The sequence below is a fragment of the Antechinus flavipes genome, chromosome 6 (assembly GCF_016432865.1).
Source record: "Antechinus flavipes isolate AdamAnt ecotype Samford, QLD, Australia chromosome 6, AdamAnt_v2, whole genome shotgun sequence".
NCBI lineage: Eukaryota > Metazoa > Chordata > Mammalia > Dasyuromorphia > Dasyuridae > Antechinus > Antechinus flavipes.
The window spans coordinates 142,153,383-142,178,999 of NC_067403.1; the positions used below are offsets into that span (position 1 = coordinate 142,153,383).

The 25,617-nt window shown below is 37.0% G+C and overlaps 1 protein-coding gene across 3 annotated transcripts in view; it reads left to right on the top strand.

Moving 5' to 3' along the window:
* Positions 1-4,860: 4,860 nt before the first annotated feature.
* MANBA (mannosidase beta) overlaps positions 4,861-25,617 on the top strand; it is a 118,838-nt gene continuing 98,081 nt past the window's right edge. The window contains exon 1 of one of the 3 annotated variants that reach the window (XM_051964179.1): positions 4,861-7,611. In XM_051964179.1, the coding sequence (XP_051820139.1) occupies positions 7,399-7,611 (213 nt within the window). In that variant the 5' untranslated portion in view covers positions 4,861-7,398. The remainder of the gene's footprint in view (positions 7,612-25,617) is intronic. The other 2 variants (XM_051964178.1, XM_051964177.1) reach the window with 2 other exon arrangements.

The window sequence follows — 25,617 nt, forward strand, 5'->3', positions numbered from 1 at the left end:
ACTTATTAAATATCTCGTACAAACTTAGTTTTCAGTATTGAATTTATGATTTTTCCTGACACACCTTACTCTTTACCCAACTTCTTCCCCATTACTGTCAGAGGAATCACAATCTTCCCTAGTCAACCAGACTTGCTGGATATCATCTTTGACTACTTTGTTCTAAGTCCTATTTATTCTATCCAGTATATTTTAAGACGCTTCTCTTCTTTAACACTGCCACCACTCTGGTATAGGCCCTCCTTGCCCCCAACATCTAGCCTGCTGGTGAGTCTGCCTGTATCAAGAATCTATACTCCAGTCTTCTACTTAGTTATTAAAGTGATTTTTTTCTTAAATTCAGGTGTGACCAGATCACATCCCTATTCAATAATCCAATGGCTTTCTTTTATCTCTAGGGTTAGATAGAAATCTTCTGGCTCTTAAACTCCTTTGGAATCTTGTCTCTTCCTGCCCTTCCACTTTTTCAAACCTTCCTTCCCTCCAGTAAGACTCTTGATGTCTTGCAACATTGGCACTGCAGCTCCTCACACAAAACACTACATCTCCTAGCTCTTCACATTTTACTGGCTTTCCCTCATTTTTGAAATGTTCTCCCTCCTTGTCTCTAGTTTTCCTGGCTTCCTTCAAGTCTCAGGTAAAATCCCAACTTCTGCAAGAAGCCTTTCCTAGTCCCCCCTTCATGCAAGTGCCTTCTTTCTGAAATTATCTTCATAATTTGTTCTGCATTATGTCTTATGTTCATAGTGGTTTACATATTGTTTCCACTACATTGCAGGCCCTTGTGAGTTGGGTCTGTTTTTTTGCTTTGCATAGGGCTTTGCCACATAGCAGGCAGTTAATAAATGCTATTTGACTTACTATTGGAAGTTTAGTCCCCAGTTGCCCCTACAGAATTGAGTATTTTTCATGTGGAATCATAAGCCAAAAGCACATTAATGAATGGTTGGACAAATAGATGTGTGAGTGAATGAATAAGGATAAAAAATTTTTGTAGGATTTTTGAACCTTCATTTGGGCTATTCTGGTGCTAGCCAGTTAATTGGTATTTATGCCATAACAATCACTCTCCCTTGCTTAAGGTTACCTACTCTTTCCCCAGTAATAATTCTGTAGTAAATGTCTTCTTGGGCCCTGATAACCAATAGCACCTAGCATCATAGGTGACTATCCCTCTACCAAAGTTTGGACAAATCATGAAGCATTCCAGTTCCATACTTTCATTCCCCTCATCTAATTACACTTAAAAGATCAAAGATCCCATAATTCAGATTTGAATGAAGGAGTAATAAATAGATAAAATCTTGCTCTATAAATTAACATGTTGGGAAACCCTCAAAAGGAGGGAACATCTCCTAATATCAGAAATAGAACTTTGCTTGTGCCAAAAGAGGTTCCTAAATAATCCCAGACTATACTGTTGCTATAGAAGATAGATTTCCTGGATAACATCAGTCTTGAGAATTTCCTCCTAAGCAACCGCAAATTAAAAACCTCAAGTTTAAGAGTCTGAAGGCCTTTCTTGTCCTGAGAAAAGGAAGGTTTCCTGAAGATGCTAATTTGAGAAATTAAGAATCCCTTCTAGCAAAAGAAATAGTAGCTTGGGGAAGCAAGGGTCATGAATCTTGCCATCCTCTCCCCTCTTCACTGTGATAGTAACTGATTATGACAATGTGGGTCTAATAAAGATCTATGATTTACCCGACAATACTAAAATATGAGTGATTTATAAGGGAAATTTATGGGGTTTGGGGGTACCTTTTGTTTTTCTGTGTAGTTTTCTCTTTCCCTAACTGAAACTGTTCCATGGTGGGGTAGCTTCCCAAGTTCAAGGGTCTAACAATATAACTCAACAGTTTCTACTTGTATATTTGCTTTTACTAGACAGCCAGAAGAAACAATTAGTTAAAGCAAATACATTTGCAAAAATGACATAGCAATATTAGAAGCTTCAAACCATTCCCCCCATAAACTTGGTTTTTTTGTTTTGTTTTGTTTTGTTTAGTCATATGTCAGTCATGTCCAAATCTTCATGACCTTATTTGGGGTTTTCTTGGCAAAGATACTGGAATGGTTTGCCATTTCCTTCTCCAGCTCATTTGACAGATGAGAAAATCGAGGTAGACAGGGCTAATTGACATATCCAGAGTCACACAATAAGTATCCGAGATTGGATTTGGACTCAGGAAGACAAATCAGCCTAACTTCAGATTCAGTATTCTTCAAGTACTCACAAAAAAGAGCATTGGGGGAAGAATAGGCACATAGCATCTACTGGTTGTGAGAGATACTACATAGGAAATGCTTAAGATCAAAGCAGTACATGATAGCAACAATGCAAAGCTTAATTGTCTTCTCTTTGTGGTATCTTCATGATTCAGTGCAGGAAAACAATTCACATCATGGTTGTGATCATATAAGATAAAATTACACTGAAAGTCTTTAGAAAACTGAGTAATGCACTCCTACCTCTCAGAGAGTAGTATAGATTTTGAAATGAAGCATCACATTTTTGAACATAGCTGCTGTGATAATTTGTTTATTTTACAATTCTTATTTGTTACAAGGGAGGGTTCTTTTGAACTGGAAAGTAGAGGGGGAAATCAAAGGGCAATTATAGTAATGTTTTCCTAAAAAGAGCATTAATCGTTTAAAAAAAATTTTTTTTAAGTTTTATTTTTTGCTGAGGCATTTGGGATTAACCCACTTGCCCAGGGTCACACAGCTAGGAAGTGTTAAGTGTCTGAGGCCAAATTTGAACTCAGGCCCTCTGGACTTCAGGGCTGGTTCTTTATCCAGTGTACCACCTAGTTGCCCCTAATAGTTCATTTAAAAAGGGATGGAAGAGAAATGTTTTCCTGGATAAAACTCCAGGTGAAATTGGGACATGAGACAAAGTTACGATTGGTTTTGAAATATATGTGGATAGTTGTGCATTTTTAAAACCCTTGGCTGCATTTATAGATCTGCACCAAGGTAATGATGAATATTTCCACATCAGAATGGAGGAAAAAAGCTTCAGATCTTTATGTGTAGGTACAAGTACAATATCCTCCCAGTCTCCTACAGTAGAGAGACACCAGTATTCACCACTGGACATACAATATCCAAATACCTCACTTATTAGAGCCATGGGTTAGAAGGATCAGAGGGTCAGTATGTTTGTCGTTTGCTTCTGTAATCAGGGCCGCAGATATTCCCAATTTTGGGGCTTGAAAACTCCATTCTCAGGATCTCTATTCAGGCCATGTCGGCCAAGCTCATTCAATCTCCATGAGTTTGTGCCCCAAGGAAACAATGACCAATTCCTGTATGGAAGAGGCCACTTAATACTCTCACTCCTCATTTCCTTTCCTATCTTGGTCTGTCTGCAGAAAGGCTGAGATGTATCTTCCTTTTTACTGACCAGTGCATGAAGGCTGCTCCTAGGACAAATTTGCCTGAGACCCAGCCATACAACTGTCTGTGGAGTACTTCAGTTCTTAGAACTCAATCAATTGTCAATTATCTAACCATTATAGATATCATATGGGCAGTGAGATATACTCAAGTTGATAGAGAGGAAAGAAGATGCCCAGTCCATCTCCTTTACATTAGCATATATTAGAAACTTTTATTTTGTAGAAAATTTTATTTTATTATTTGATTCTTCCTAATTTATCAATAATTTAGTTATTTGTGGCTTACGCAAAAAAGCCCAAATACTTTGAGTATACTTAGACATATTGAAGTTTCAAATCTCTAAAAGAAAAAATTGAACTCAAGTTCATTTAATTACAGTACTTAGGTCTACATGGCACTTATAAATGTATACTGCCTTTCCCCCTTTTCAATATTGTCATCATATTTTTCCTTAAATATTTCAATAGTTTGGAAAGGGTCAAAAGTATGCTTTATGTAAAATTTCAGATCTTTTATAAAAATTTTATGTTTTTTAAAATCCCATTTGTGTTTTTCTATTTTCTCTATGAGATAAAGTTTTCACTTTATTCTAAGTAAATCGGCAAATGTTGCAAATGATGGAAATAATATTATAAGGATATTGAAAGACTAGGATACTAGTACACTGTTGCTGGAACTATATATTTATTCTGGAAAATAATTTAGAATTACAATAAAGTGACTAAAATGGCCATTCCTTTTGAGAGCTGATTGCTAGTGCATACGGTACCTGAAAGGAGTCATTGATTAAAAGGAAGGTCTCCTGTACACCAAAATGTTTATTTCAGAATTTTTTGTACTAGTAAAGAATTAGAAACAAAGCAGATGCCCTTTGATCAGGGAATGATTAAACAAATTGTTGTATGTAAATGTAAATGGAATACTATTGTGCTGTAAGAAATGATGAATATGAAAAATATGATTGAAGAATATTGAGAAGTATGGGAAGACTTACATGATTATGCAAAGTGAAGTAAGATGGACCGGGAAAATAATTTTGCCTACAAAATGTAAATATCAACAACAAAAAACGAAACTAAATACTGTGTTAAATATCAAACTTGGCCCCAAAGAAGAGATATGAGAATGTACCTTTTTTCCTTCTTTGTAGAATCAGGAGGGTCCAGAACATTGTATATAATGTCATTCTTGATGTACTGGTTGGTTTTGTTGAGTTTTTTTTTTTCTTTGTTATTTTTGTTATAAAGGCTCTCTGATAAAAGGGGAAAGGAAGGAATATACTGGAAATGTAGTTAATATAAAAATAAAAACTATCAATAAAATTTTTTATTCACAAAACAAAGTTAATAGTTCATTTAATAGAAATCTAATAGCATTTTAAGTTTAGATTCTCCTAATGTCCCCTGCCCTTAACTGCAAAATAAATATATCAAATGGAAAGGATCCTACATCAACTACAGACTGGGAGTGGAGTGGGAATGTGCCTTACACATTTATGTTTAATATACACTATTTAGCTATTATTTGATGTGAATGATGCAGACACCAATGGTAGGCAACAAAAATTGGGGTTCAGTCATATGAAGAATTCACAATGGCCATTCTCTTTGACAAAAGGTAGATTTATTTACTGACAATTATTACTATTATTGGCAAAATGAAGGAATACAGCAGATAGCATGAATGGTAAATATGAAATAGATTGGGAGAGCTTATGAAAGACAAGTTCTTCAGCAGAACTCACAATTACCCAGGAGAAAAGGGAGCAACCCCATGAGATTAAGGCATGTCCTTAGCTGGCAGGTTAAATCCTGAAAGGGACTCAAGGAGTTAGCTAGTTGTAAGGAGGACAAGTGGGGTTGAGAAGAGGAGTTAGGAGAGACTCCACATGGCATGGGGGAGGTATGACTAGAAGGAAGGTTAACCCAAAGGAAGACAGCAGCAAAGGCATGATTTTATAGGGGAAATTTAACCTCAGGGACATGAGTAGGATTTTTGACACAAGATGGCAAAGTGAGATTGCTGGAAACCCCTACAGAGGATGAGCCTCAGGAGTTTGACAAAACCTAGATTTCTGACTGGATGATCTCCCCAGAGGATGGGACCAAGAAACTAAACTGATCTATATCACAATCTTCTCCTTGCTTGCCTCAGGGAATTTTTCTCAGTCCAACATAACCATTCGGGACCTTATTATTCTCCATTGCTTTTACAAGTCTAGATCAAAATGATACGTTTTGATTTATAAGGTTTGCCAATTTCTCAGGTGTGAAAGTTCAGACAAAATTTAACAATTGGCCCTAGTGAACTTGCTGGCTCCAATTGTACAAAACAAAACAGTTGTATAAGATGTAATTTGAAAAATAAAAACATTCCAATCTCTTTTCCAGCTTTCTGAAATGCTGGGTCTACCCTGTTACATTTGGATGCGTGAAATTGGGGGCTGGAAAGGAAGAGAGAAGCAGATTGGGGAACATATGGTTGGGAAGCAGTTTAATGACATTTTCTCTAGGAAGCCTTTTCTGATCATCTCAACTTCTATTGCCTTTACTTCCCAACCACTTTAACCACTTTAGATTTAACTATCTTTATTATCTCTTCCTTCTTATTCTGCATATATTTATATATGGCCACTGGTCTCCCCCTTTAGAATGTAAGCACAATAGGGATTATTTCATTCTTTGTGTTTGGCAAATAGTGGGTTTTTAATAAATGATTGGGGCCACTATCTTGGGATCAAGCCTGAGTTCAAATCTGGCTTCACTCACTCACTAGATATGTGACCCTGGGCAAGTCACTTAATCTTTTTTGCTTCAGTTTCCTTATCTGTCAAATGAGCTAGAGAAGGAAATGGTAAACTACTCCAGCAAATTGTCAAGAAAATGCAGAGTAACAGGCAACTGAAAATAACTGATTAACAACAATAAACTGATCAACTGATGTAACCCAGTGACCCTTACTACTCCCCCCACACCCTGTTCTAGGTCTATTTGGTTGTATTTTTTTCTTTCCCTGAAATCACTTTCCTCCATGCCATCTTTTTCTCTCCCTGCTGTCTTCATTCACCTCTAGTTCCCTAAGTGAACAAACCCAGTCCTTCAAATTGTTCACACCAGCCCAGAAGCATTTGGGCCATCTTCAGTCTTACTGATATCTTGCCTTTGATTCCAGATGACTCCAGAGAGTGTGAAGCTGGTGACTTGGCCTTGCTCTCACTTAAATCCATTCACTTTCAAGTCAGGACATTTCCTTCCTGATAATGTGTTTCTCGTCTAGAAAGAAAGACAATCAACAAACCTGCCAGGATATTTCCAACATTAGAAAGAGCAAACTGCATCAACTGACAATTCATTTTTTTAAAGTTCATAGACAATAGTAGGATGAAAACATTTACTTGAATGTAAAAAGTTTTGCCTAAATTGACACTTCGGGCATTTGCCTAGTAGCTCAGCATCACTCTTCAGGAGTTTTTTGACTATTTTGAATAGTCTACACACTTAGTGCCAGGCTTTTACGTCAGGAACACTCATCTTCCTGAGTTCAAATGTGTCTTTAGAAAACTAGCTGTGTTGTCGGAGCAAGTCACTCAACTCTGCCGCAGTTGCCGCATCTGTCAAACGAACTGGAGCAGGAAATGGCAAGCCACTCCCTTAATCTTAAACACAACAGACAGAACTGATTTCAAAATATTGTATGCATTTAAGAGTATTATTTTGGGAAGGACCTTGGGCTTCTTCATACTGGGAAAGAAGTCCAGGCCATAAAGGCCAGGCTGAGGGAGTGGGCAACTTCTCTGAGATAATTGGCCCAGCAAAGCGCATGCGCCTTTACTCAAATGTGTCTCAGGCTTCCTTCTGAGTTGCGCAAAAAAACTTTGAAAGGCGGTTATGTAGCCTCAGTTCAGCTGACCTCGGGCCTGGCCGGGAGGGTCAGTAGAGTTCTCGTTGGCTTCTGACTGTCCACTCGCTTCTCCAGCTTGCTGCGCAAGTGTCTGGGATGCTGTCCGGGCCACAGTGCCCGAAATGCCAGTGCCGCCTCCTGCTATTGCTGCTGCTGGCGGTAGCTGCGCCCGGGAACAGCCGGCCGTACTCCGCCAGCTTCAGTTTGGCTGGCAGCTGGTTTCTGCGAAGCCAGGACGGCTCCTTAGAGGTGGAGGGGCAGGTCCCGGGCTGCGTGCACAGCGCCCTCTTCCAGCACGGCGTGATTCAGGTACGCGGCAGCGCGCGCGCCCCCGAGCCTGGGCCTAGGCCGGGGCCACGCCCGGGTTTCCCAGCCTCTGTCTCTTCTTTCTTTCCGCCCCTCGAAGGAGAAAGAAGGGCGGAAACGTTTGCTTTACCGCCGGGGGGGGCGTCCGAGTCCGTTCAGTCCTGCTCCCGGACGTTCCATAGGGAACCGAGGGAACGCTGACGGATTCTGAAGGAGGTAGGGAGGAGGGAGGAAGGTGAATGGGGCTTGTAAGTAGGAGCTGAAAATGACCGTGTCAATTTCTGGCCATTTAAAGAGAAAAAAGCGGATATTGACAACTATAAACTGTGCTGTACTTGACGGTGGGAGTGATGGAAGAAAAAGACAGGTTATAATGGGGCCCTTATCAAAGTGAAAATTAATTACTTGTGTAATTATAAGATGTGTCTGTTTTTTTTAATAACTATCACCAGATTTGCACTTTAACCCCTCTCTCCCCCCTCCCCCTAATCTAGACATCCCAAGTGAAGATAGTTTTGGTTTAGAAGTCAACAGTATAATTTATAATTTACTATGCTCTAGTATATTTTGTATATGTGTGTGTATGATATAATTTAGTGTGACCAGTATAATTTAGACTTTTTAGGGGTGGTGGTGATAGTTTGTTAGGAACAGAAACAATATTACCAAGAAAATGATTGTAAAAACACTTTGCTAGTTTTTTTTTCCACTTTGAAAATGTAAAGTGATAAAAGATAGGCAGGAAAAAGACATTTACATTCTTTACTGGGTTTTAAGAGGCTTTTTTTTGTTGTTTAAATTTCTTTTGATACCAAAGCGAAGGTGAATTATTTTGATATACATATGAAGAACAGAAAACATCGTCTGTATGAGAACAGGAAGGAATGAAAGTAATCATTGGTGGGAGTGATAGAAAGCTGAGGTTAGCCTAGCCAAGATCTACAGCAGGATAAGGGAAAAGAGGCAAGGTGCTGTAGAGAAAAGGACAGTGTAAAATTGAACTAGTTCACCAAGTGATCAAGATGGGGCAGAGAGGAGAGAGTATATAGCAGGTGCAGGTATGGAAATTCACTAATAGGTAGAAGGAATGGAGATGACTGTGATGACAACAGGCTTAAAGGTTAACTGACTTGTTTCAAGATATCATACCAAGATCAAAAATAAAGGAGTTAAAATTTGAACTCAGGTTCTTTGATTCCATGTTCAACACTATTACCCTGTATCACACTGCATCCCCTTTATCACAAAAGACCTCAACCTGTGTCTAGATTATTCTATTATAGATTTTGTAGAGTTGGGAAAGTAGGTAAAATGGGCAATAGTGAACTGACATTAATTTGAGCACCTTTTAATTTTATCAGTTATGATATGTTTTGTAGTTTTTTTCCACAAGTACTTGCTATCCTTTTTTCTTTTAGATATTTTGGGAATCAAGTTATCTAATTTGGTGTTGATTTTTGAATTTCACTTGAAACAAACCTGTGACTTGAATAAAAACAATTGATTTCATAAATGACTCAGCAGTCATCTGTTACTACTTTAAAAATATGACACATTTCTTTTTCTTTTTTTCTTTTCTTTTTTTGTAGTTCTTTTTGGTATTTGGAATGAATATATAGTATCTTTCAACTTTTTTTCCTTGAGGGAAGGGATTTGTGATATATACGTGTAAAGCTTTTTTATGAGGTATAAACCTTTGGACTCTTACTCCCATTTTTTTAATGATGTATTAACATTTTTCCTATCCTCTCTTTTGCATATAAAGTCACCAAATATAGTGTCTGTTATAACATATATATATATATATATGTCTGTGTCTGTTTATATGTCTCTTTAATTTAGCAAAGTCAAGTATATGGACATGGAAAGGGTTGGTTAAAAGACCTCAGAGACAGAAAGAATTTTAAGTAATCTAGAATCCTTTCCCAGGATACCACTCAGTGAGTATCTGCCCTTGCTAGCTTTTCTGATAAGTCAAGTTTGTGCTGAACTCCCTCTGACCACCTTATACTTTTTGTTGCTTCTCAGTGAAGCAAGAGTGTAATATTGTGTATTGTAATATTTTCTTACTGTAATCATACGGTGTGAAGCCAGTTCAGAATTCATGTAGGTAGTTGCTGTTCAGTTATTTTAATTTGTGTCTGATTCTTCATGACCCATTTGGAATTTTCTTGGAAAAGACACTTATTTGGTTTGCCATTTCCTTCAGCTCATTCCATCATTCCAGATGAGGAAATTGAGGAAATAGGTTTAAATGAATTGCCCAGGGTAATACAACTACTAAGTGTCTTTAAGGTCAGATTTGAACTCAAGAAAATGAGATTTCCTTATTCCAGGCTTGATGTTCTATCCACTGTATCACCTGTCTCTGTCATTTCTTATACTGTTATAATATATTTTATATTTTTATACCACAGTTTATTTTATCAGTCATTACTTGACTATTGAGTGGAGTAGGGAATAGCTGAATAAGTTACAGTATATGAATGTAAAGAAATGTTATTGTTCTATAAGAAATAATAAGCAGGTTGATTTCAGAAAAGCCTGGAGAGACTTAAATGAATTGATGCTGAATGAAGTGAGCAGAGCCAAGAGAACATTGTACACAATAACAGCAATAATCTATCAACTGTGATGAACCTGGCTCTTCACAGCAATTTGATGATTGAAAACAATTACTTGGGATGGAAAATACCATCTTCATCCAGAGAGATAATTATGGAGACTCATGTGGATTGAAGCATAGTATTTTTACCTTTTTTTGTTTTTTTTTTTCTTTTTTGTAATTCTTCCTCTCCATCCTCCCCCCACTCCCCTTTGTCTGATTTTTCTTGTACAACATGACAATCAGGGAAGTACATTTGAAGTGATTGTACATATATAACCTAAATCAGATTGCTTGCTGTCTTGGGGAGAAGGGGGTGTAAGAGAGGAAGGCAGAAAAAAAAATTAGAACACAAAATCTTACAATAATGACTGTTGGAAACTTTAAAAAATGTTAAAAATATATAAAGGCATAATATTTCTATTAAAAATTTGTTTCATAGTTGTATGACCACAAATCTTGTGGTGTGTGCCTTAATTGATATGGCTGCCTATTGAATATCTGACCATTTAATACATTTTATCATTTTCATAAATGATATTTATTTTTTATTTTTTTCTCCTGGTTTTTGTGGTATACAGAAAATGTAATGGCTTTTGTGGGTTTATTTTACTTTGTGGTATCTTGCTAAAGCAATTTATCATCTGATTTTTAAAAAATAAATATAGCACATTGGACTGAAATATGTAAGCATGAAATGCATTTTTGAATACCCAATGTGGGAAAATTTTTTTTTAGCTATGTTTGTTGAAAAGGTTTTCTTTTTTTCTTTCTTTTTTTTTTTTTTTTATGTAAGGGGGAAAATGGGACAAAGGACAAAATGCTTAATTTAAAAAATTCTTTTAAAAATGAATATTGCATAACACATTTAGAGTGATATTTAACCCTTTATTTTCTCAATTCTTTTTCTTATGTCAAATGATAACAAATCAGAGTCTCGTCAGTTGATCATTGAAGTGGGCAAGCTCAAGATTTCTGAGAGAAAAAAATAAGCAGGGAATGCATTCCAGGTATGGAAAGATAAAGACATGCAGGATCAAAAGTTGAGTTTGAGGCCATAGTTAATAGTAGTGTGTCTAGAAAATAAAAGTTGTGAAATAGCTTTGTGAAATAAATCTGGATGGACAAACTGTAAATTTATATTTTTGTCATATTTTAATATTTTTTCCTCCATTTTTTACATTTAATAAACTTGCTTTCTCTATTGCCTCTTTATTGTTTTGAAATCAGCCTCTTGTAACAAATGTGCATAGTTAGTAAAAATCAAAATTGGTCATGTCTAATATGTCTCATTCTATGTCTTGAGCTTATCTCCTCCCTATCAGGAGGTGGGTAGGTAGCATCCATCATTTCAAGTCTCTTTAGACCTGATCAGAGTTCTTATATCTTTCAATGTTGTTTTCCCTTTAGATTGTTATTTTTAAGTTGCTGTCTGATTCTGCTTATTTTACTGAATCAGTTCATACAAGTCTCCCCAGATTTCTCATGACTGCCTCTTTCATAATTTCTTATATCTTAATCTATTACATCCCAAATCCACAATGTATTTAACCTTTCCCCAAATTATGGGGCATCCCCTTCATTTCCATTTCTTTTTCCCCACAAGAAAAGATACTGGATAATTCTGTGAGTCCTTGTCTTGTTTTTCTTGATGGGTTTAGAAACTAGGCCTAGTAATGGCATTATTGTATTCAGTAGCTTTTTGGGATATTACTTGAAATTGCTGGAAAGGATTTCTTGTTAATATAATTTTGTATAGTTTATATGGAAGAGCCAGCATATATAGTGAGTCAAGTACTAGACTTGAAATTAGGTGGATGAAGTTTTTAAATCATACTTTTGACACTTACTAGGGATACAAGTCACTTAGTTAATACTTTCTTAGGCATATCTCTGAAATTTGTCTACTAAAGCCTATGTAGGTTGTCACCTGTATTGATGGAGAGAGTTTCTATATTGGGAGTTCTTCACATTAATTGTTATTTAAAAGTATTAGAACTGTTTGAGCCTGTTGGATGGGAAACAGCCTTTGGAATTTGGGGATCTATTGTTTTCAAAGAAATCTAGTGAGAATGGTCAAAAGAGACTGAAGATCAGTGTGATGCTGTTATGGAAAGAGTCCCAAACTGGAATTAGCCAATCTTTGTTCTAGTTCTGTTATGATCTTATGACCTTGGGGAAACAATTTTAATTTCTTTGGGTCTTTAGTCTCTTCATCTGGAAAATGACAGAATTGTACCTGGTGGTCTTAAAGATCCATTCCATTTCTAAAATTCAATGATTTAAAAAAGGCGGTTGAACTCAACTCATATCCCTTAAATATTTCTCCTAGAAAAGGAAAATAAAAGCATTATCTTTGAGACAAGCACTGGTTGGAAATAGATGCCTAATGGAGAATGTTATCTGGGCAAGACAATAATTTGCCTACATAATTTTTAGTAGGATAAAGTAGGTGATGGATAAGATTCCATTCCTTTGTTGTCTCTTAAGCCCTACATCCTCTTCTTTTTTTTTTTTTTTTACTATGTTGTTCTCTTAATAACACTAGATATTGGCTTAATAAGCCACCCTCTATGACTCTTGGCTTCATATAACTTTTTAATCATAATCTTGCAAACTTTCTCTTAAGAGTGTATTAGAATTTTTCTGTTATCAGGTAGTTTGGGCTGCTAAAAGTAGTGGTTCCATATTCTGCATATTGTGGTCTTTGGTTACTAAGAAGGTGGGTTACAAGAATGAAGGGGAGGATTCCAAAGTGATGAGTGAAGGATTCATATAGAGAATGGGCAAACAATAGGAATTGCTGTCGGGACAGATACTTGGAAATTTTGTTTTACAAATCTGATTTCATGCTTTTTAGACTGCTACAAACCAAGATTTTCAAAATAATACTCTGTGATAATATATGGGGTGTCCCAAATGTGTTCATGTACTTAGAAGCTGTACTGTCCTGGAAATGTTATGATATAGTGTGGAAAAATTGCAGGGTTTGGATGGAGTAGTTGTTTATGATGAAAATGATGATGATAATAAGAATATTGGTATTTTTAGTTGTGAGAGAATTCACTTCATGGATCTTAATGGTGACATTCAACATGACTTGGATCCAGTAAGATATAAGTTCAAATCTTGCCTTACGGCAATGTGACCTAAGACAAATCATTTAATCCTTTCCTAACTTCAATTTCTGCATTTGTAAAAATGGGGACAATAGGAGCATTTAATTCCCAGGGTAGTTATGTGAATCAAATGACATAACATGTCAAATTCTGTGCAAAACTTAAAAGTGCCACATATAAATGCTGCTGCTGCTGCTGCTGCTGCTGCTACTGCTGTTAAAGTGTTGTGTCAATCAAGTCTTTTGGGAAACTATACTTTGTTATAAGGAGCAGAGTCAGGACTAGAAAAAAGGTTTTCTAAATTCCAGTTTGGGGCTCTTTCCATAACACCATCACACTGATCTTCAGTCTCTTCTGACCATTCTCACTAGATTTCTTTGAACACAATAGGCCCCCAAATTCCAAAGGTTATTTCCTATCCAATAAGCTCAAATAGTTCTAACATTTTTATAACAGAACTCCCATGTGGAAACTCCCTCCAGCAACACAGATCACAACATATATAGACTTTAGTAGACAAATTCCAAGGAGATGTATCTAAGCAGATATTAGTTAAGTAACTAGTCTCCCAGCACATAGCTAGTAAATGTCAAAATAAAGGGAACAATTTGCACAACTTGAAGTACTAGGCACCCTATGGTTTTAATTTCAAATTATACTCTAGTGTTGCAAATTTATTTATGGGTTTTTCTACAGGTGTATTTTTAGTTTCAAATTACAGTCAAGGTATCTTTCTTATGCTTTTGGTAAAATAAAATGATAGTGAAACTGATTAAGAAAGCTTAATTTAAATACTTTTAACTATATGTTGTTAGTACATATTTGTCTATGATTGTATTTATTATTAAAAATTTAAGTAGCTGTTTCAAAAATTATTTCCTTTTTCCTCAAACTACTTAAATGATAACCTTTTTGAAGACAGAAAATTCCTTTTTTTAAATATCTCTAGCTCTTGAGAAGCACAGTTCATTGTTAATTTTTAAAAAAATGCCTGGAGGGCTTTAGTGCTAGCAAACTTGCTAGCTAGAGTGAATTATAGGGCAGCTAAATTGTACACTGGATAGAATGCCAGATCTTAAGACTAAGAAGACTCATCTTTCTGATTTCACATCTGTCCTCATCAGATACTTACTAACTATATGACCCTGGGCAAGTTACTTACCCCTGTTTGTTTCAATTCCTAATCTATAAAATGAACTGGGGAAGGAAATGGCAAACCTCTCTGGAATCTTTGCTAAGAAAATCCCAAATGGAATCATGAAAAGTCAGACACAACTGAACAATAGGCTGAATTATGCTTTTTTTTTTTTTTTTTTTTTTGGAACATGATCACTTTGTTAGCAAAGGTAATACCTTGCCAATAAAAAGAGATTAATGATTCTTCAATAAGCAAAGATGCATCTGATATTCACAACAGTATTTTAATGCAATTGGTTACATAAGGTGCAATGATGCAAACTAAACAAGGACTGTGATTGGTTTAAAGCAGATTTGGAGGGTGGGTTTACATTTTGCTAAATCGTGCTGGCTTGCAATATCTTGGGGTTCCCCAGGATTTTTAGCAATTGGGGAAAATGAGTTAAGTAACATCCTTTAAAATTGACCATATATATTACAATCACTCTTTTTTCCTGTGAATGTATTGTTCATATTTATTTTTTAGTTGTTTGCCAGTTATTAGGGATTTTGAACCTTTTTTATATATGTTTGTCATGGAACCCTTCAGCAGGCTAGTGAAGCCCATGGACTTCCTCTTAGAAATATAAAGTATACAGGATTCCAATGTCTAGTAAACATGCATTTCAACAATAACTAGCACTTAGGTATCACTAGAAGATTTGTAAAGAAATACACTTCATATGTATTATTTCATTATTTTAACAACCCTGGGAAATAGGTGCTGTTATCTTTCCCATGTAACATATGGGGAAACTGAGGTAGCTGGAAGATAAATGTCTTGCCTTACTCCACATAGCTAGGATGTATCTGAAGATGAATTCAAATGTATTTTATTGACTTCAAATCAAACATTTTATTCATTAGGCCATCTGACCACTGCATCATGCACTGGGATAAACCCTGGGGATACAAAAAATGGCGCAAAACAAAACAAAACAGTTCATGCTCTCAAATGGAGTATTCTTCTCTAAAATATAATGTTCTCTGGAGCAGGTTTCTTGGGGAGCTTCTGAGAGCAGCTTTAGTTTCACTTCAGTAAATACCCCAGATGCAGCCAGAAGTCCAAATCCTTTATTTTCTCTTTCAAGTATTGTCTCCTTATTTGGGCCTGATTAGCTTTCTTAGAAGTCTATCTCTCTCCTGGGTTCTGAGAGCTCTTGCCGCTAGTCCTTTGCCTCTCCAGCTTCATCCTCTAGCTCCCTCTGAATTTCTAGCCAACACAAAGGTGGAATATGGAATGAATCTGACTCGGCCTCCAAGAGTGGGCTTGTGTCTTCTGACTTGTGAATCTCCTGGATTCAATCCTGGTTGAGGCTCCTATCTTATATATGCTCTCTTAAAGGTGTGTGTAATGTTCTTCTTTAAAATATAATATGATGGTTCTCTGTGGGATCAGGTTTCTTGGGGAGGTTTTCTGGAAGCAGTCTTAGTTTCAATTCAAAGTAATAATCACTTCAAATGTAGCCAGCTGATAAAATTCAAATGTTTATTTTCTCCTTCCAAGTCTTATCTCTCTCCTTGGGCCTGGTTAGCTTTCTTATAGGCCTCTCTCCCTCCTTGCTTCCAAGAGCTCTTGCAAGTTGTCTTTTGTTGCCTCCAGCTCCCTCTGAAGACTCTCCCCCTTCAATCTTTTCAACTGACTGACTGACTGACTGAGCTCAGCTGTTTTTATGCTCTTTTAAAGGTGTAAACTCAAAGATTGACTCTTCCTCTGAGAGTGTGGGATTATGGGTTTCTGACTTGTGAATCTCCTGAACTTGTGAACTCCAATGTGTGAGCTAATTGGGAACTCTCAAAGGTGTTAATTTAAGCATTGTTTCTATCAATATTAGTGACTTAACACCTTGTAAGTATTTGCTCTAATGTGTGAACCAATGTTGTATCAATTCCATTGAGTTAACACTAGGATTCTAACAGTGTGAATCTTGAAGGTGTGAAAGATGTGAACTCTAATAAGTACTAAGTATGTTAGTGAACTAGAGAACTGTTAAAGTACCATGCTAAATTAGATATTATCTCTATCGTAGCTTAGCCCCTTGTAAGAATTCTAATACTTAAGAAAGTCAAGTTTTAATGGAAAAAATAACTATGCAAACAACTAGGAAACTAGTTGTAAACTAAATAAAAAGGAAACTAATTATGTTGAAATGTAGCTAACCAAGTATTTTTTTTTTTTTTTAAGTTTACTGACCAGAGTCAGAATGTCCAATTTAGAAATAGAATTACTGAGTAGGGAGGATATCCAGGAAATGTCTAACAGACAGTGAAAATAAAAGTTATTAAAAAGTATAAAAAACAAACAACTCTTGATCAGTTCTATTAACTTTGAGGTTGAAAGCAAATGAGGTCTCACAAAATTAGGAATGGGAAGGCTATGGGATCAAGGATTCTACAGATTCAGCTGGGCTAACTCGTTGTAGGTCAGGAGCATGCAGTACCTTTTAGATGGAATCTTTGAAATTCTTTCTTGTTCTCTTTCCCAGCTATTTCATTTTTTTTTTTTTTTTTACCCTTTCATTTCATTTCTTCCAGGCATTTATTTAGTCTTGTGGGGGTTGTGGGATGGCTCTCTTCCTCAGGCTTTACCCCAAGGTATCTTTTAAGTCTAAGTATTTGATGTTTTCCTTGGTTTGCTCATTTCAATAACTTCATTGTGTAAGTTGGGGGGGTTAGAGTGGGGGTGGGGCTTATGCTTGGGTCAAGCTCCAGAATGATGTGCAGTTTTTGATCTGGCAATGAAGACTAGACCCCACTTCTTTGTGCTTCTTTCTAAATTTCCTTATGTTCCTTCTCTGCTTTTAAGAAAAGTTTCAATGGTCATGTGTGGGATGGAGTACTAGATCCCTCCCCCCCCCAGCTCTTTCCCAAATTGACTACTGGGAGGCATCTCTAGGTACAAACAGAAAGCCTTAGGTTCTTGCAAGAAGCAGGCCAGCATATTCACTAAGCAGTCCAGTAGGGCGTGGCACAGTACAGAATCAGAAGCTGGGTTATATAGCCGAAAAAGTATGGGCCCGTCTCTTATCCTATTTTTTAAATTCATTGAATGGACTAACTTCTTCAGGAACATGGAAGAGGCTGTTGACCAATGTACAGCATTGTTTCCTTCTTTGGCAAGAGCATTGCTCATGTGCCATGCAGATTCTGTTTCACAGGAATTAAGGGACTTCCAGAAACTTAGGCCTAAGGTCTGCTCTACTTTACCCTACAGTCTTCTGATAAATCTTCATTTATTCCATTCAATCCCTCCTCTTATTGATATTCTCCTGAAGATTTCTCATACCAATCTTGATACATCTATTCTGCTAAGGCCTCCATGTTATCCCCATTCTCCAGTTTCTTCAGTATCTATAGGAATCCACCCTTGTCTATTCAAGACTAGCATCCTTATGTTGGCAGAAGCCTTTATTGAGACTATTTTAGCTAAAGAATTTTGAACTGGAGGCAGCTAATTGGTGTAGTAGTATCATCAGCCCTGAAGTCAGGAGGACCTGAGTTCAAATGTGATCTCAGACACTTAACACTTCCTAGCTGTGTGACTCTGGGTAAGTCACTTAACCCCAATTGCCTCAGCAAAAAAAAAAAAAAAAAAGAATTTTGAACTGTCCTCATGATTAGTTATATCATATGAGGCAAACAAGTGGGTAGAACTATAACAACAGAACAATAAACAAAAACCAAAGGATTTGCTTCCATCGATTCCCACCAAACCTGGACCACCAGAATGCATTAAAGAGTGATGGGGGAAAACAAGTCTGTACAAAGACATGAGCTAATTTCCTAATATTTTTGATGTCATTGATTTTCATACAGTAAGTTGACATTTAATTTCCCACAGACCTACCTTCCCCAACTAGGAGGTAATCTAACATTAGGCTGTGCTGTAATACAGCTTCTCTAGTTTGAGTCATTTGGTCTGCTAATAGATCCAAGGTTTTGGCAGTTTGATTAGTGATATTCTATAACCCCAACTTCCATCCTGTAACTAAATGGCTGGCCCATGTGTCTGGATTATCCTTTCGGGAGACCAAGATATCTCCCCATCCATTTGTATCTCTCATGTTGGTGAGAAATGTGTGCGTGTATGTGTGTGTATGTCTCTCTCTCTCTCTCTCTCTGTATACATATTATAAGGAGACATATATGTGTATATAGATAGATGGGTAGATAGATATGTATATCTCTCTACATATACTTCTTTTAAGGAGATCCCAAAAGATTGGAGATCACAAACCAGCATCGTGAAGTATCTTAAAAAGAATTTGCAGGCCTGAACCCATTTCTGAGTCTAAGGGGCAAAGCTTGTTGCAATTGTAATATCAATTGAAACAAGCTATGATCCAAAAGGATTTAGAAAAAGAAAAAACAAACAAACCAGGAGAAACAAATTTATAGGAAAAGGGCAGAGAAATATGTGCCTCATGTCACCGATATGCCAATTTTTTTATTTCCCTGAATATTGAATTTTATGGTCAAGAAGTGGAAACAGAAGAGTGACACACCATTTGTCTTAGGAACCACGCCATCACAAACCAACAGATTAGTATCTAACAGCAGCATTATTTGTGGAACTACAGTACTGTCAAGACCCAATGATCTCCATTATATACCTCACTAACGATACTGTTTGAGGATATATTCTGATGGAAGTGGATCTCTTCAATAAAGAGAGTTAATTCAGATCAAAGATGGACAGAAGCAGCTACACCCAAAGAAAGAACACTGGGAAATGAATATAAACTGCTTGCATTTTTGTTTTTCTTCCCGGGTTATTTCTACCTTCTGAATTCAATTCTCCCTGTGCAACAAGAAAACTGTTCAGTTCTGCACACATATATTGTATCTAGGATATACTGTAACCTATTCAACATGTAAAGGACTGCTTGCCATTTAGGGGAGGGGATAGAGGGAGGGAGGAGAAAAATCGGAACAGGAGTGAATGCAAGGGATAATGTTGTAAAAAAAAAAAATTACCCTGGCATGGGTTCTATCAATAAAAAGTTATAAAAAAAAAAAAAGAAAAGAAAATAGGGTAAATTAAAATATTGTCATTGTCTTAGAGATATCAATGACTCAAAGCAGGATATATTTGTTTGAACACACAGATGATTACCTTGAAGGCACCATAATAAATTAACATAAATTATGGCTTAAAAAAAAAAAAAAGACCCAATGATCTCAGGGCCACTGCCACATCTCCCCTAGAAGCTGAATCCCATCATTCCCACCTCAAGCAGCCGAGACCCAAATTCATTTGGGATAAAGGAATGAAAGTCTCATCTTCTTGAGCTGTTTCAGGCTGTAAGGAGTGTAGAGCTGATAAGGGGTCCAGACTGAGGAGGGGAGACATGTGATTTGAAGGTGGTGGCAGCAGCAACATCCAGGAGATGCTGAGTGTCAGAATGAGTTATCAAGTGATATTTGGGTTGACCAAGTCATTGAAATTTCATGGTTTGAAATCTGGAAGAAACAACTCTCACAAGTAAGTGAAAAAGAAAAAAAAAATAAAGTGGAATTAGTATGGGGGCTACTGGGAACCCCTCCAGAGGAAAACTTAGGGGGAGGTACATGAGGCTATCATGAATATTTCACATCCAGACAGCTTTTCCTAGGGTAAATACCAAAGAACATTTCCCTCAAATCCCTGTTTTTGTCTGTCTCTTCAAACGAGTAGGGGCAATGGATAGAGCGGCATTATACACAGTGAAAGGAGTGCTTAGGTGGTCTAGGATGAAAGCACCATAATGTTTAAAAGGCATTAAGAATTGGGTAGAGAGGATGACAGACAGAGTGGAAATTATAAGTGGATATGAATTCCTTTAGCAAAAACTCCTAGCCTTTTCAGTCCTGCAAGAGAAGGCTTTTACCCAGTTAATAAAGTTGTCAACAAAAACCATAAGCAGTTTGAAGTCCCTTCAAGGGGACATGTGTAAAATCTATCTGCCAGTCTTGCCCTGAGTATGAAACCCTCCTCCAGATGGGCTTCAGGATTTGGGGGGTTAGTTTAAAAGCCCTTTCAGGATTTATTTGGACACAAACTTGACAGGCTTGACAGATCTATTTGATTGTTTCTCCTAGTTTGTGACCAGTGAATATAGGTTTTACAAGGGATTGGAGAACATATTTTTTTACTCCAAGTGAGTAGCTTAGTGTAGCCCAAAGAGAATCCACTGACTAGCTTCTGGGATTAAAAGTTGGCCTGAAGGTGTTTGAAACCACCCAGAAGGAGAAAGGGTGAACCCCCTTTCTTTAGCAAGAGTAGCAAGTTTCTGAGGCTATATCAAGAGTATAGAAGTTGGGGAGTTGAGGAATTAAAGGTGACATGGTCAGGGGCAAACAGGCAGCAACATAGGCAGCTGAATCTGCAAACCTGTTTCCTTAGGTCTAAAATGAATCCCTCTTCTGATATCCTTTACAAAACACAACAGAATCCTTTCTAGGTCCATGGACAGCTTGTAATAATTGTAGAATTTCCCCTGCATGTTTAATGGGGGATTTATTTATTTTTGCTGTCAAAATCACCTTTCTTTTCATATAGCCCCATGATCATGCAAAACATGAAAGGCATATTTGGAGTCAGTGTAGATGTTCACTCTAATTCCTTAATCCATTTTTAAAGCTCTGGTGAGAACAAAAATGCTCTGAACCTGATAGGGAGTTAGAACTTCCAATGGCTGATTGAGGGTGAGCTTAGAGGCTTCCTCAATTAAGAGAGCTATGGTAGCCACTGCTCTCCAGCAGAAGGGTCACCCCAAAGATACTAAATTTCTTTGAGAAGTCTACAATCTAGCCATGACCAGAAAAGTTCACAGTTGTTTCTTTGAGGCAGGTTCAGGGAATGATAAGATTACAGGAGGTGGGAGTTAATGAATGGATTGATCAGCAATGTGACAAAGAAATCATCATCCCAGGAGATCAGAAAGTTAAGGATTTTTATGGCTGCAGCCAAAGAAGCCTCTTGAGTTGGGCTGCAGACCCAGATATCATTTATATATTGGACAGCCAATGCCTGTCCAAATATGTAGGGCTGTTACATAAGCCCTAAGCTACCTCCATGTTATGAACATGACCGTTCAAGTTAATACATTCCCCTGGATTTGCTCCCTCAAAGGCAAAAAGAAAATATGAGTCTTTATGCTGTGGTATGTAAAAGAAAGCATCTTTTAAGATCTAAGGTAGAAAACCTTTTTGTGTTTCCTGGGATACTTGTATTGAACTCATGGATTCTTCTGATCACTTGCTCTGATTAACAAAATTTACTTTATAAGAGGAAAAAACAGGGACATGATTATAATAGTGTCAAAGGTTCTTAAAACTTCAGTCTGAGAGCATATATATGACAGGATAAAGCATAGCTCTTTGACAACCAGTAATGCAGTAACAGTTGTACCTCATAGCCAAATTCAGGAATAATCAGGTGGGAACTGAGAAACTGAGTCAGAAGGATCCAACCTTGAGCAATGAGCTTAGTCAGATAAGACATCCACCTAGGGATAGCTCAGGAAGGCTTCCTCTGAGTAATTTACAGCATTTTTCTCGAATAGTGAGTTACTGACTTAATGATCAGGCAATTAAATTCAAAACTCAAAATAATATCAGTTATAGAAGAGATTTTATCTCTAATAACAAATTCAAATGCAACTTAGGGCTAGATACATTATTTTTAAAAGTTTCCTAGGACTTGCACACATAGATCTTATTTAACATGTTTTTACATGTTTAAACTCATCCTGTTGGTAAAGGATCCATTGTTAAACAAACTTAAAGATTTTTCAGTAAAAAACATTCCTTGTTTAGGAATTATACATCCTAATAGGCTCATTTTTCAGTGCTGATGACCTTGATGGTTTCAAGAAAACTGGCAAGCTTACAAATTAAGGGGAGTTGATGCTGAGGAAAACCCAGGAAAGGGCTGAGCTTGCTTGTTGCCTTCCCTAATCATTCTTAGTGTTTTTATGGGCTGGGCTGTTTGATACCTCTTCCCACTCTGTGAAAAGGGGGAAAAGTGCTGTATACCATCATATTTGAAGGCTTTCATTTCATATCTCTTGTTCCAGTAATTGCCACAGTAATTGTCAATTTTAGATTTAACATGATGACAATAACTCCAAATAACTTGGTTAACAATTTTAGAATCTTCCTAATAACCAAATAGCTGAAATTTTCCTCTTAATTTTCTAGCAAAGGTGAAAATACCTAATTTCCTAAATTACATTTATAAAATATTATAAAAGGGAATTAGGAAGCTAAATAAACATTACTTCATCTTTTAGTTGTTCAATTTATTCCGTCTCTAAGATATTGCAGCTTTGTAAGTTCTTAGAGAGGATTTTTATTCCTTTAAATAAGTTTCCCCTTTGTTGTAGGGGAAAAAAACAAGACAATTTTTAAAAATAGCTTTTTATTTACAAGATATATGCACGAGTAATTTTTCAGCATTGACAATTGCAAAACTTTTTGTTCCAATTTTTCTCTTACCTCCATCACCTCCCCCAGATGGCAGATAGAATAATACATATTAAATATGTTAAAGTATATGTTAAATACAATATATGTATACATACCCATACTGTTATTTTGATGCACAAGAAGAATCAGACTTTGAAATAATGTACAATTAACCTGTGAAGGAAATGAAAAATGCAAGGAGACAAAAACAGAGGGATTGGAAATGCTATGTAGTGGTCACACTCATTCCCCAGAGTTCTTTCACTGGGTGTAGCTGGTTCTATTCATTATTGAACAAATGGTACTGATTTGGTTCATCTTATTGTTGAAGAGAGCCACGTTCGTCAGAATTGATCATCATATAGTATTGTTGTTCAAGTATATAATGATCTCCTGATCCTGCTCATTTTACTCAGCCTCAGTTCATGTAAGTCTCTCCAGGCCTTTCTGAAATCATCCTGCTGGTCATTTCTTACACAACAATAATATTCCATAACATTCATATACCATAATTTATTCAACCATTCTCCAGTTGATGGGCATCCACTCAGTTTCCAGTTTTAGCCACTACAAAGAGGGCTACCACAAACATTCTTGCACATACAGGTCTCTTTCCTTTCTTTAAGATCTCTTTGGGATATAATCCCAGTACTAACACTGCTGGATCAAAGGGTATGCACAGTTTGATAATTTTTTGAGCATAGTTCCAAATCACTCTCTAGAATGACCTGATATATTCACAATTCCACCAACAATGTATCAGTGTCCCCAAAACAAGACAATTCTTAAAATTGATATAGCACAGATATTAAAATTTACTTAATTTTAGTTCATGAGATTCCTAAATTCTAATTAAATGTCCCAAACTGAATTGCCATTTGGTTATTTTCTAATTCACACAAACCATTTCTCTTGTGAGCCGGGAAAGGTTAAGGTGTCAGCTTTTTGGCAGACAGGGCCCTCAAAAGTCTGATTCTAGATAACTCAAAAGCCGGCTGTTTGTTGCCAGAGTTTTTAAAGTAGCAGGGAACTGCTTTTCTGTTATTCTAAAGTTCCTAAACTCTTAAATCTTCTGTTAACACAGTCAGGGCAAAGAGATTACAATTTATATATCCATTTTAAGTGGGCCTTGATTAGAGCTCCTTTAAAACTGCTTTTACTGTCCTATCTCAAAAAACAAATTTTATTGAACTAAATATTTTTTCTTTCTCTCCCTCTTATCCCATGTATCCCTTCTGCAGTTAGGGAAGGGGTGGGGAGAAGGGAGGGGGAGAAAGACTCTCTTTCCTCTATGCACTATCCTCCTAGTCTTGTGTCAAGGATATTTTTGCAATATCCCTTCTACTTAAGAAAATTTCTTTTTTCCTTCATTGATAAGGTAACTTAGTATTTTACTTCTCTTTCCACAAATTGTAATTTTTCTTTAGACACTCTCAGTATTGCTAAGGGGTTTATTAACAAACCCTAACTCCCCCGCCCTTGTTTGAGTTAAGGGCACCCGTTTTAGTGGGTACATATGAGCCCCAGGTATAGATGCATCAGGGATCGGGAAATTTACTAGATCCTTTTTGAGTTGTTCTATTTCCATCCTCAGAGGTATATGGGAAGAGGTGGAGGGAGTTAACAAGTCCTCTGGTGGGATTGCTTGGAAGGGGTTGAGGGTGGAGCAGTAGAGGAGGAGAAGCAGAGTCTATGGGTGTGGTGGACCTATTCCTCTTCTGCCTTCCCCTTTCTTTATGAAAGGAAGAGAGGAGCCTCGGGTAACCAGAGGTTTTCATAAACTACTTCCTCTGGATTTAGAAGATCTTTTCTATTTATAAACAAGTTTAGCTTCTGACATACCCAATCTTCAGAAGACCTGTATTTTGGCCAAATCGTCCCTCTTCCCAAAAGATAGCAATATTTTCATCATTTTATTTTTATCTTTACCTTCATATTTTGGTAATTTATTCCAATTTTGTAGCTGGCTACCTGGTGGTATTTTAGATTTTTGCTCAGAAAATTTGGGCTTGGACTGCTCCTTCCCCATTCTGCTAAAAGCTTCCTTTCTATGGAGAGCAGCTCCAATTTAATAATGATCCTGTAAAACTCAGAACCAACTTCTCCACTCTGATCAACAAGTCTGGTGAGATTGCCCCCATCAAGTAGTCACTAAGAGCGCTCCTCCTCTGTGCCATTCATCAGGACTTCCTTTTAGCTTCCTAGACACCCTTTCTTTGGATCACTAAACCTTAGCAGGACTCTGGCAATCCCTGGGTTCCCCCTTTAGCCTACGGACAGTCCAAGAGTAGGGCTCACATTTAGTGCTTACTTCTGGGTTATGTGCGGATTAATTGCCTGACCTCTTGTGGACCACTGGGCTTTTTTGGAGATTTTTCACTTTCTGTTTTTACTGAGTTCCATCTCCTTGGGTTGATACTTCACAGAGAGGGAGGTTGGAAGTCCAATCCTGTGAACTATTGGAGAAAAATCTCTCAACAAGCGCCTGTCCCTTTATCAGAACCCTAATCATATCTTTGAAAAAAAACCATAGGATCCCAGATGAGTCCCCACAAAACTGTGTGGGACAGAGTACCCCTCTTATCCAAATTGACTCCTCAGAGGCTTCTCTAGCTACAAACAGAAAGCCTTTATTAGGTTCTTGCAAGAAACGGCCCA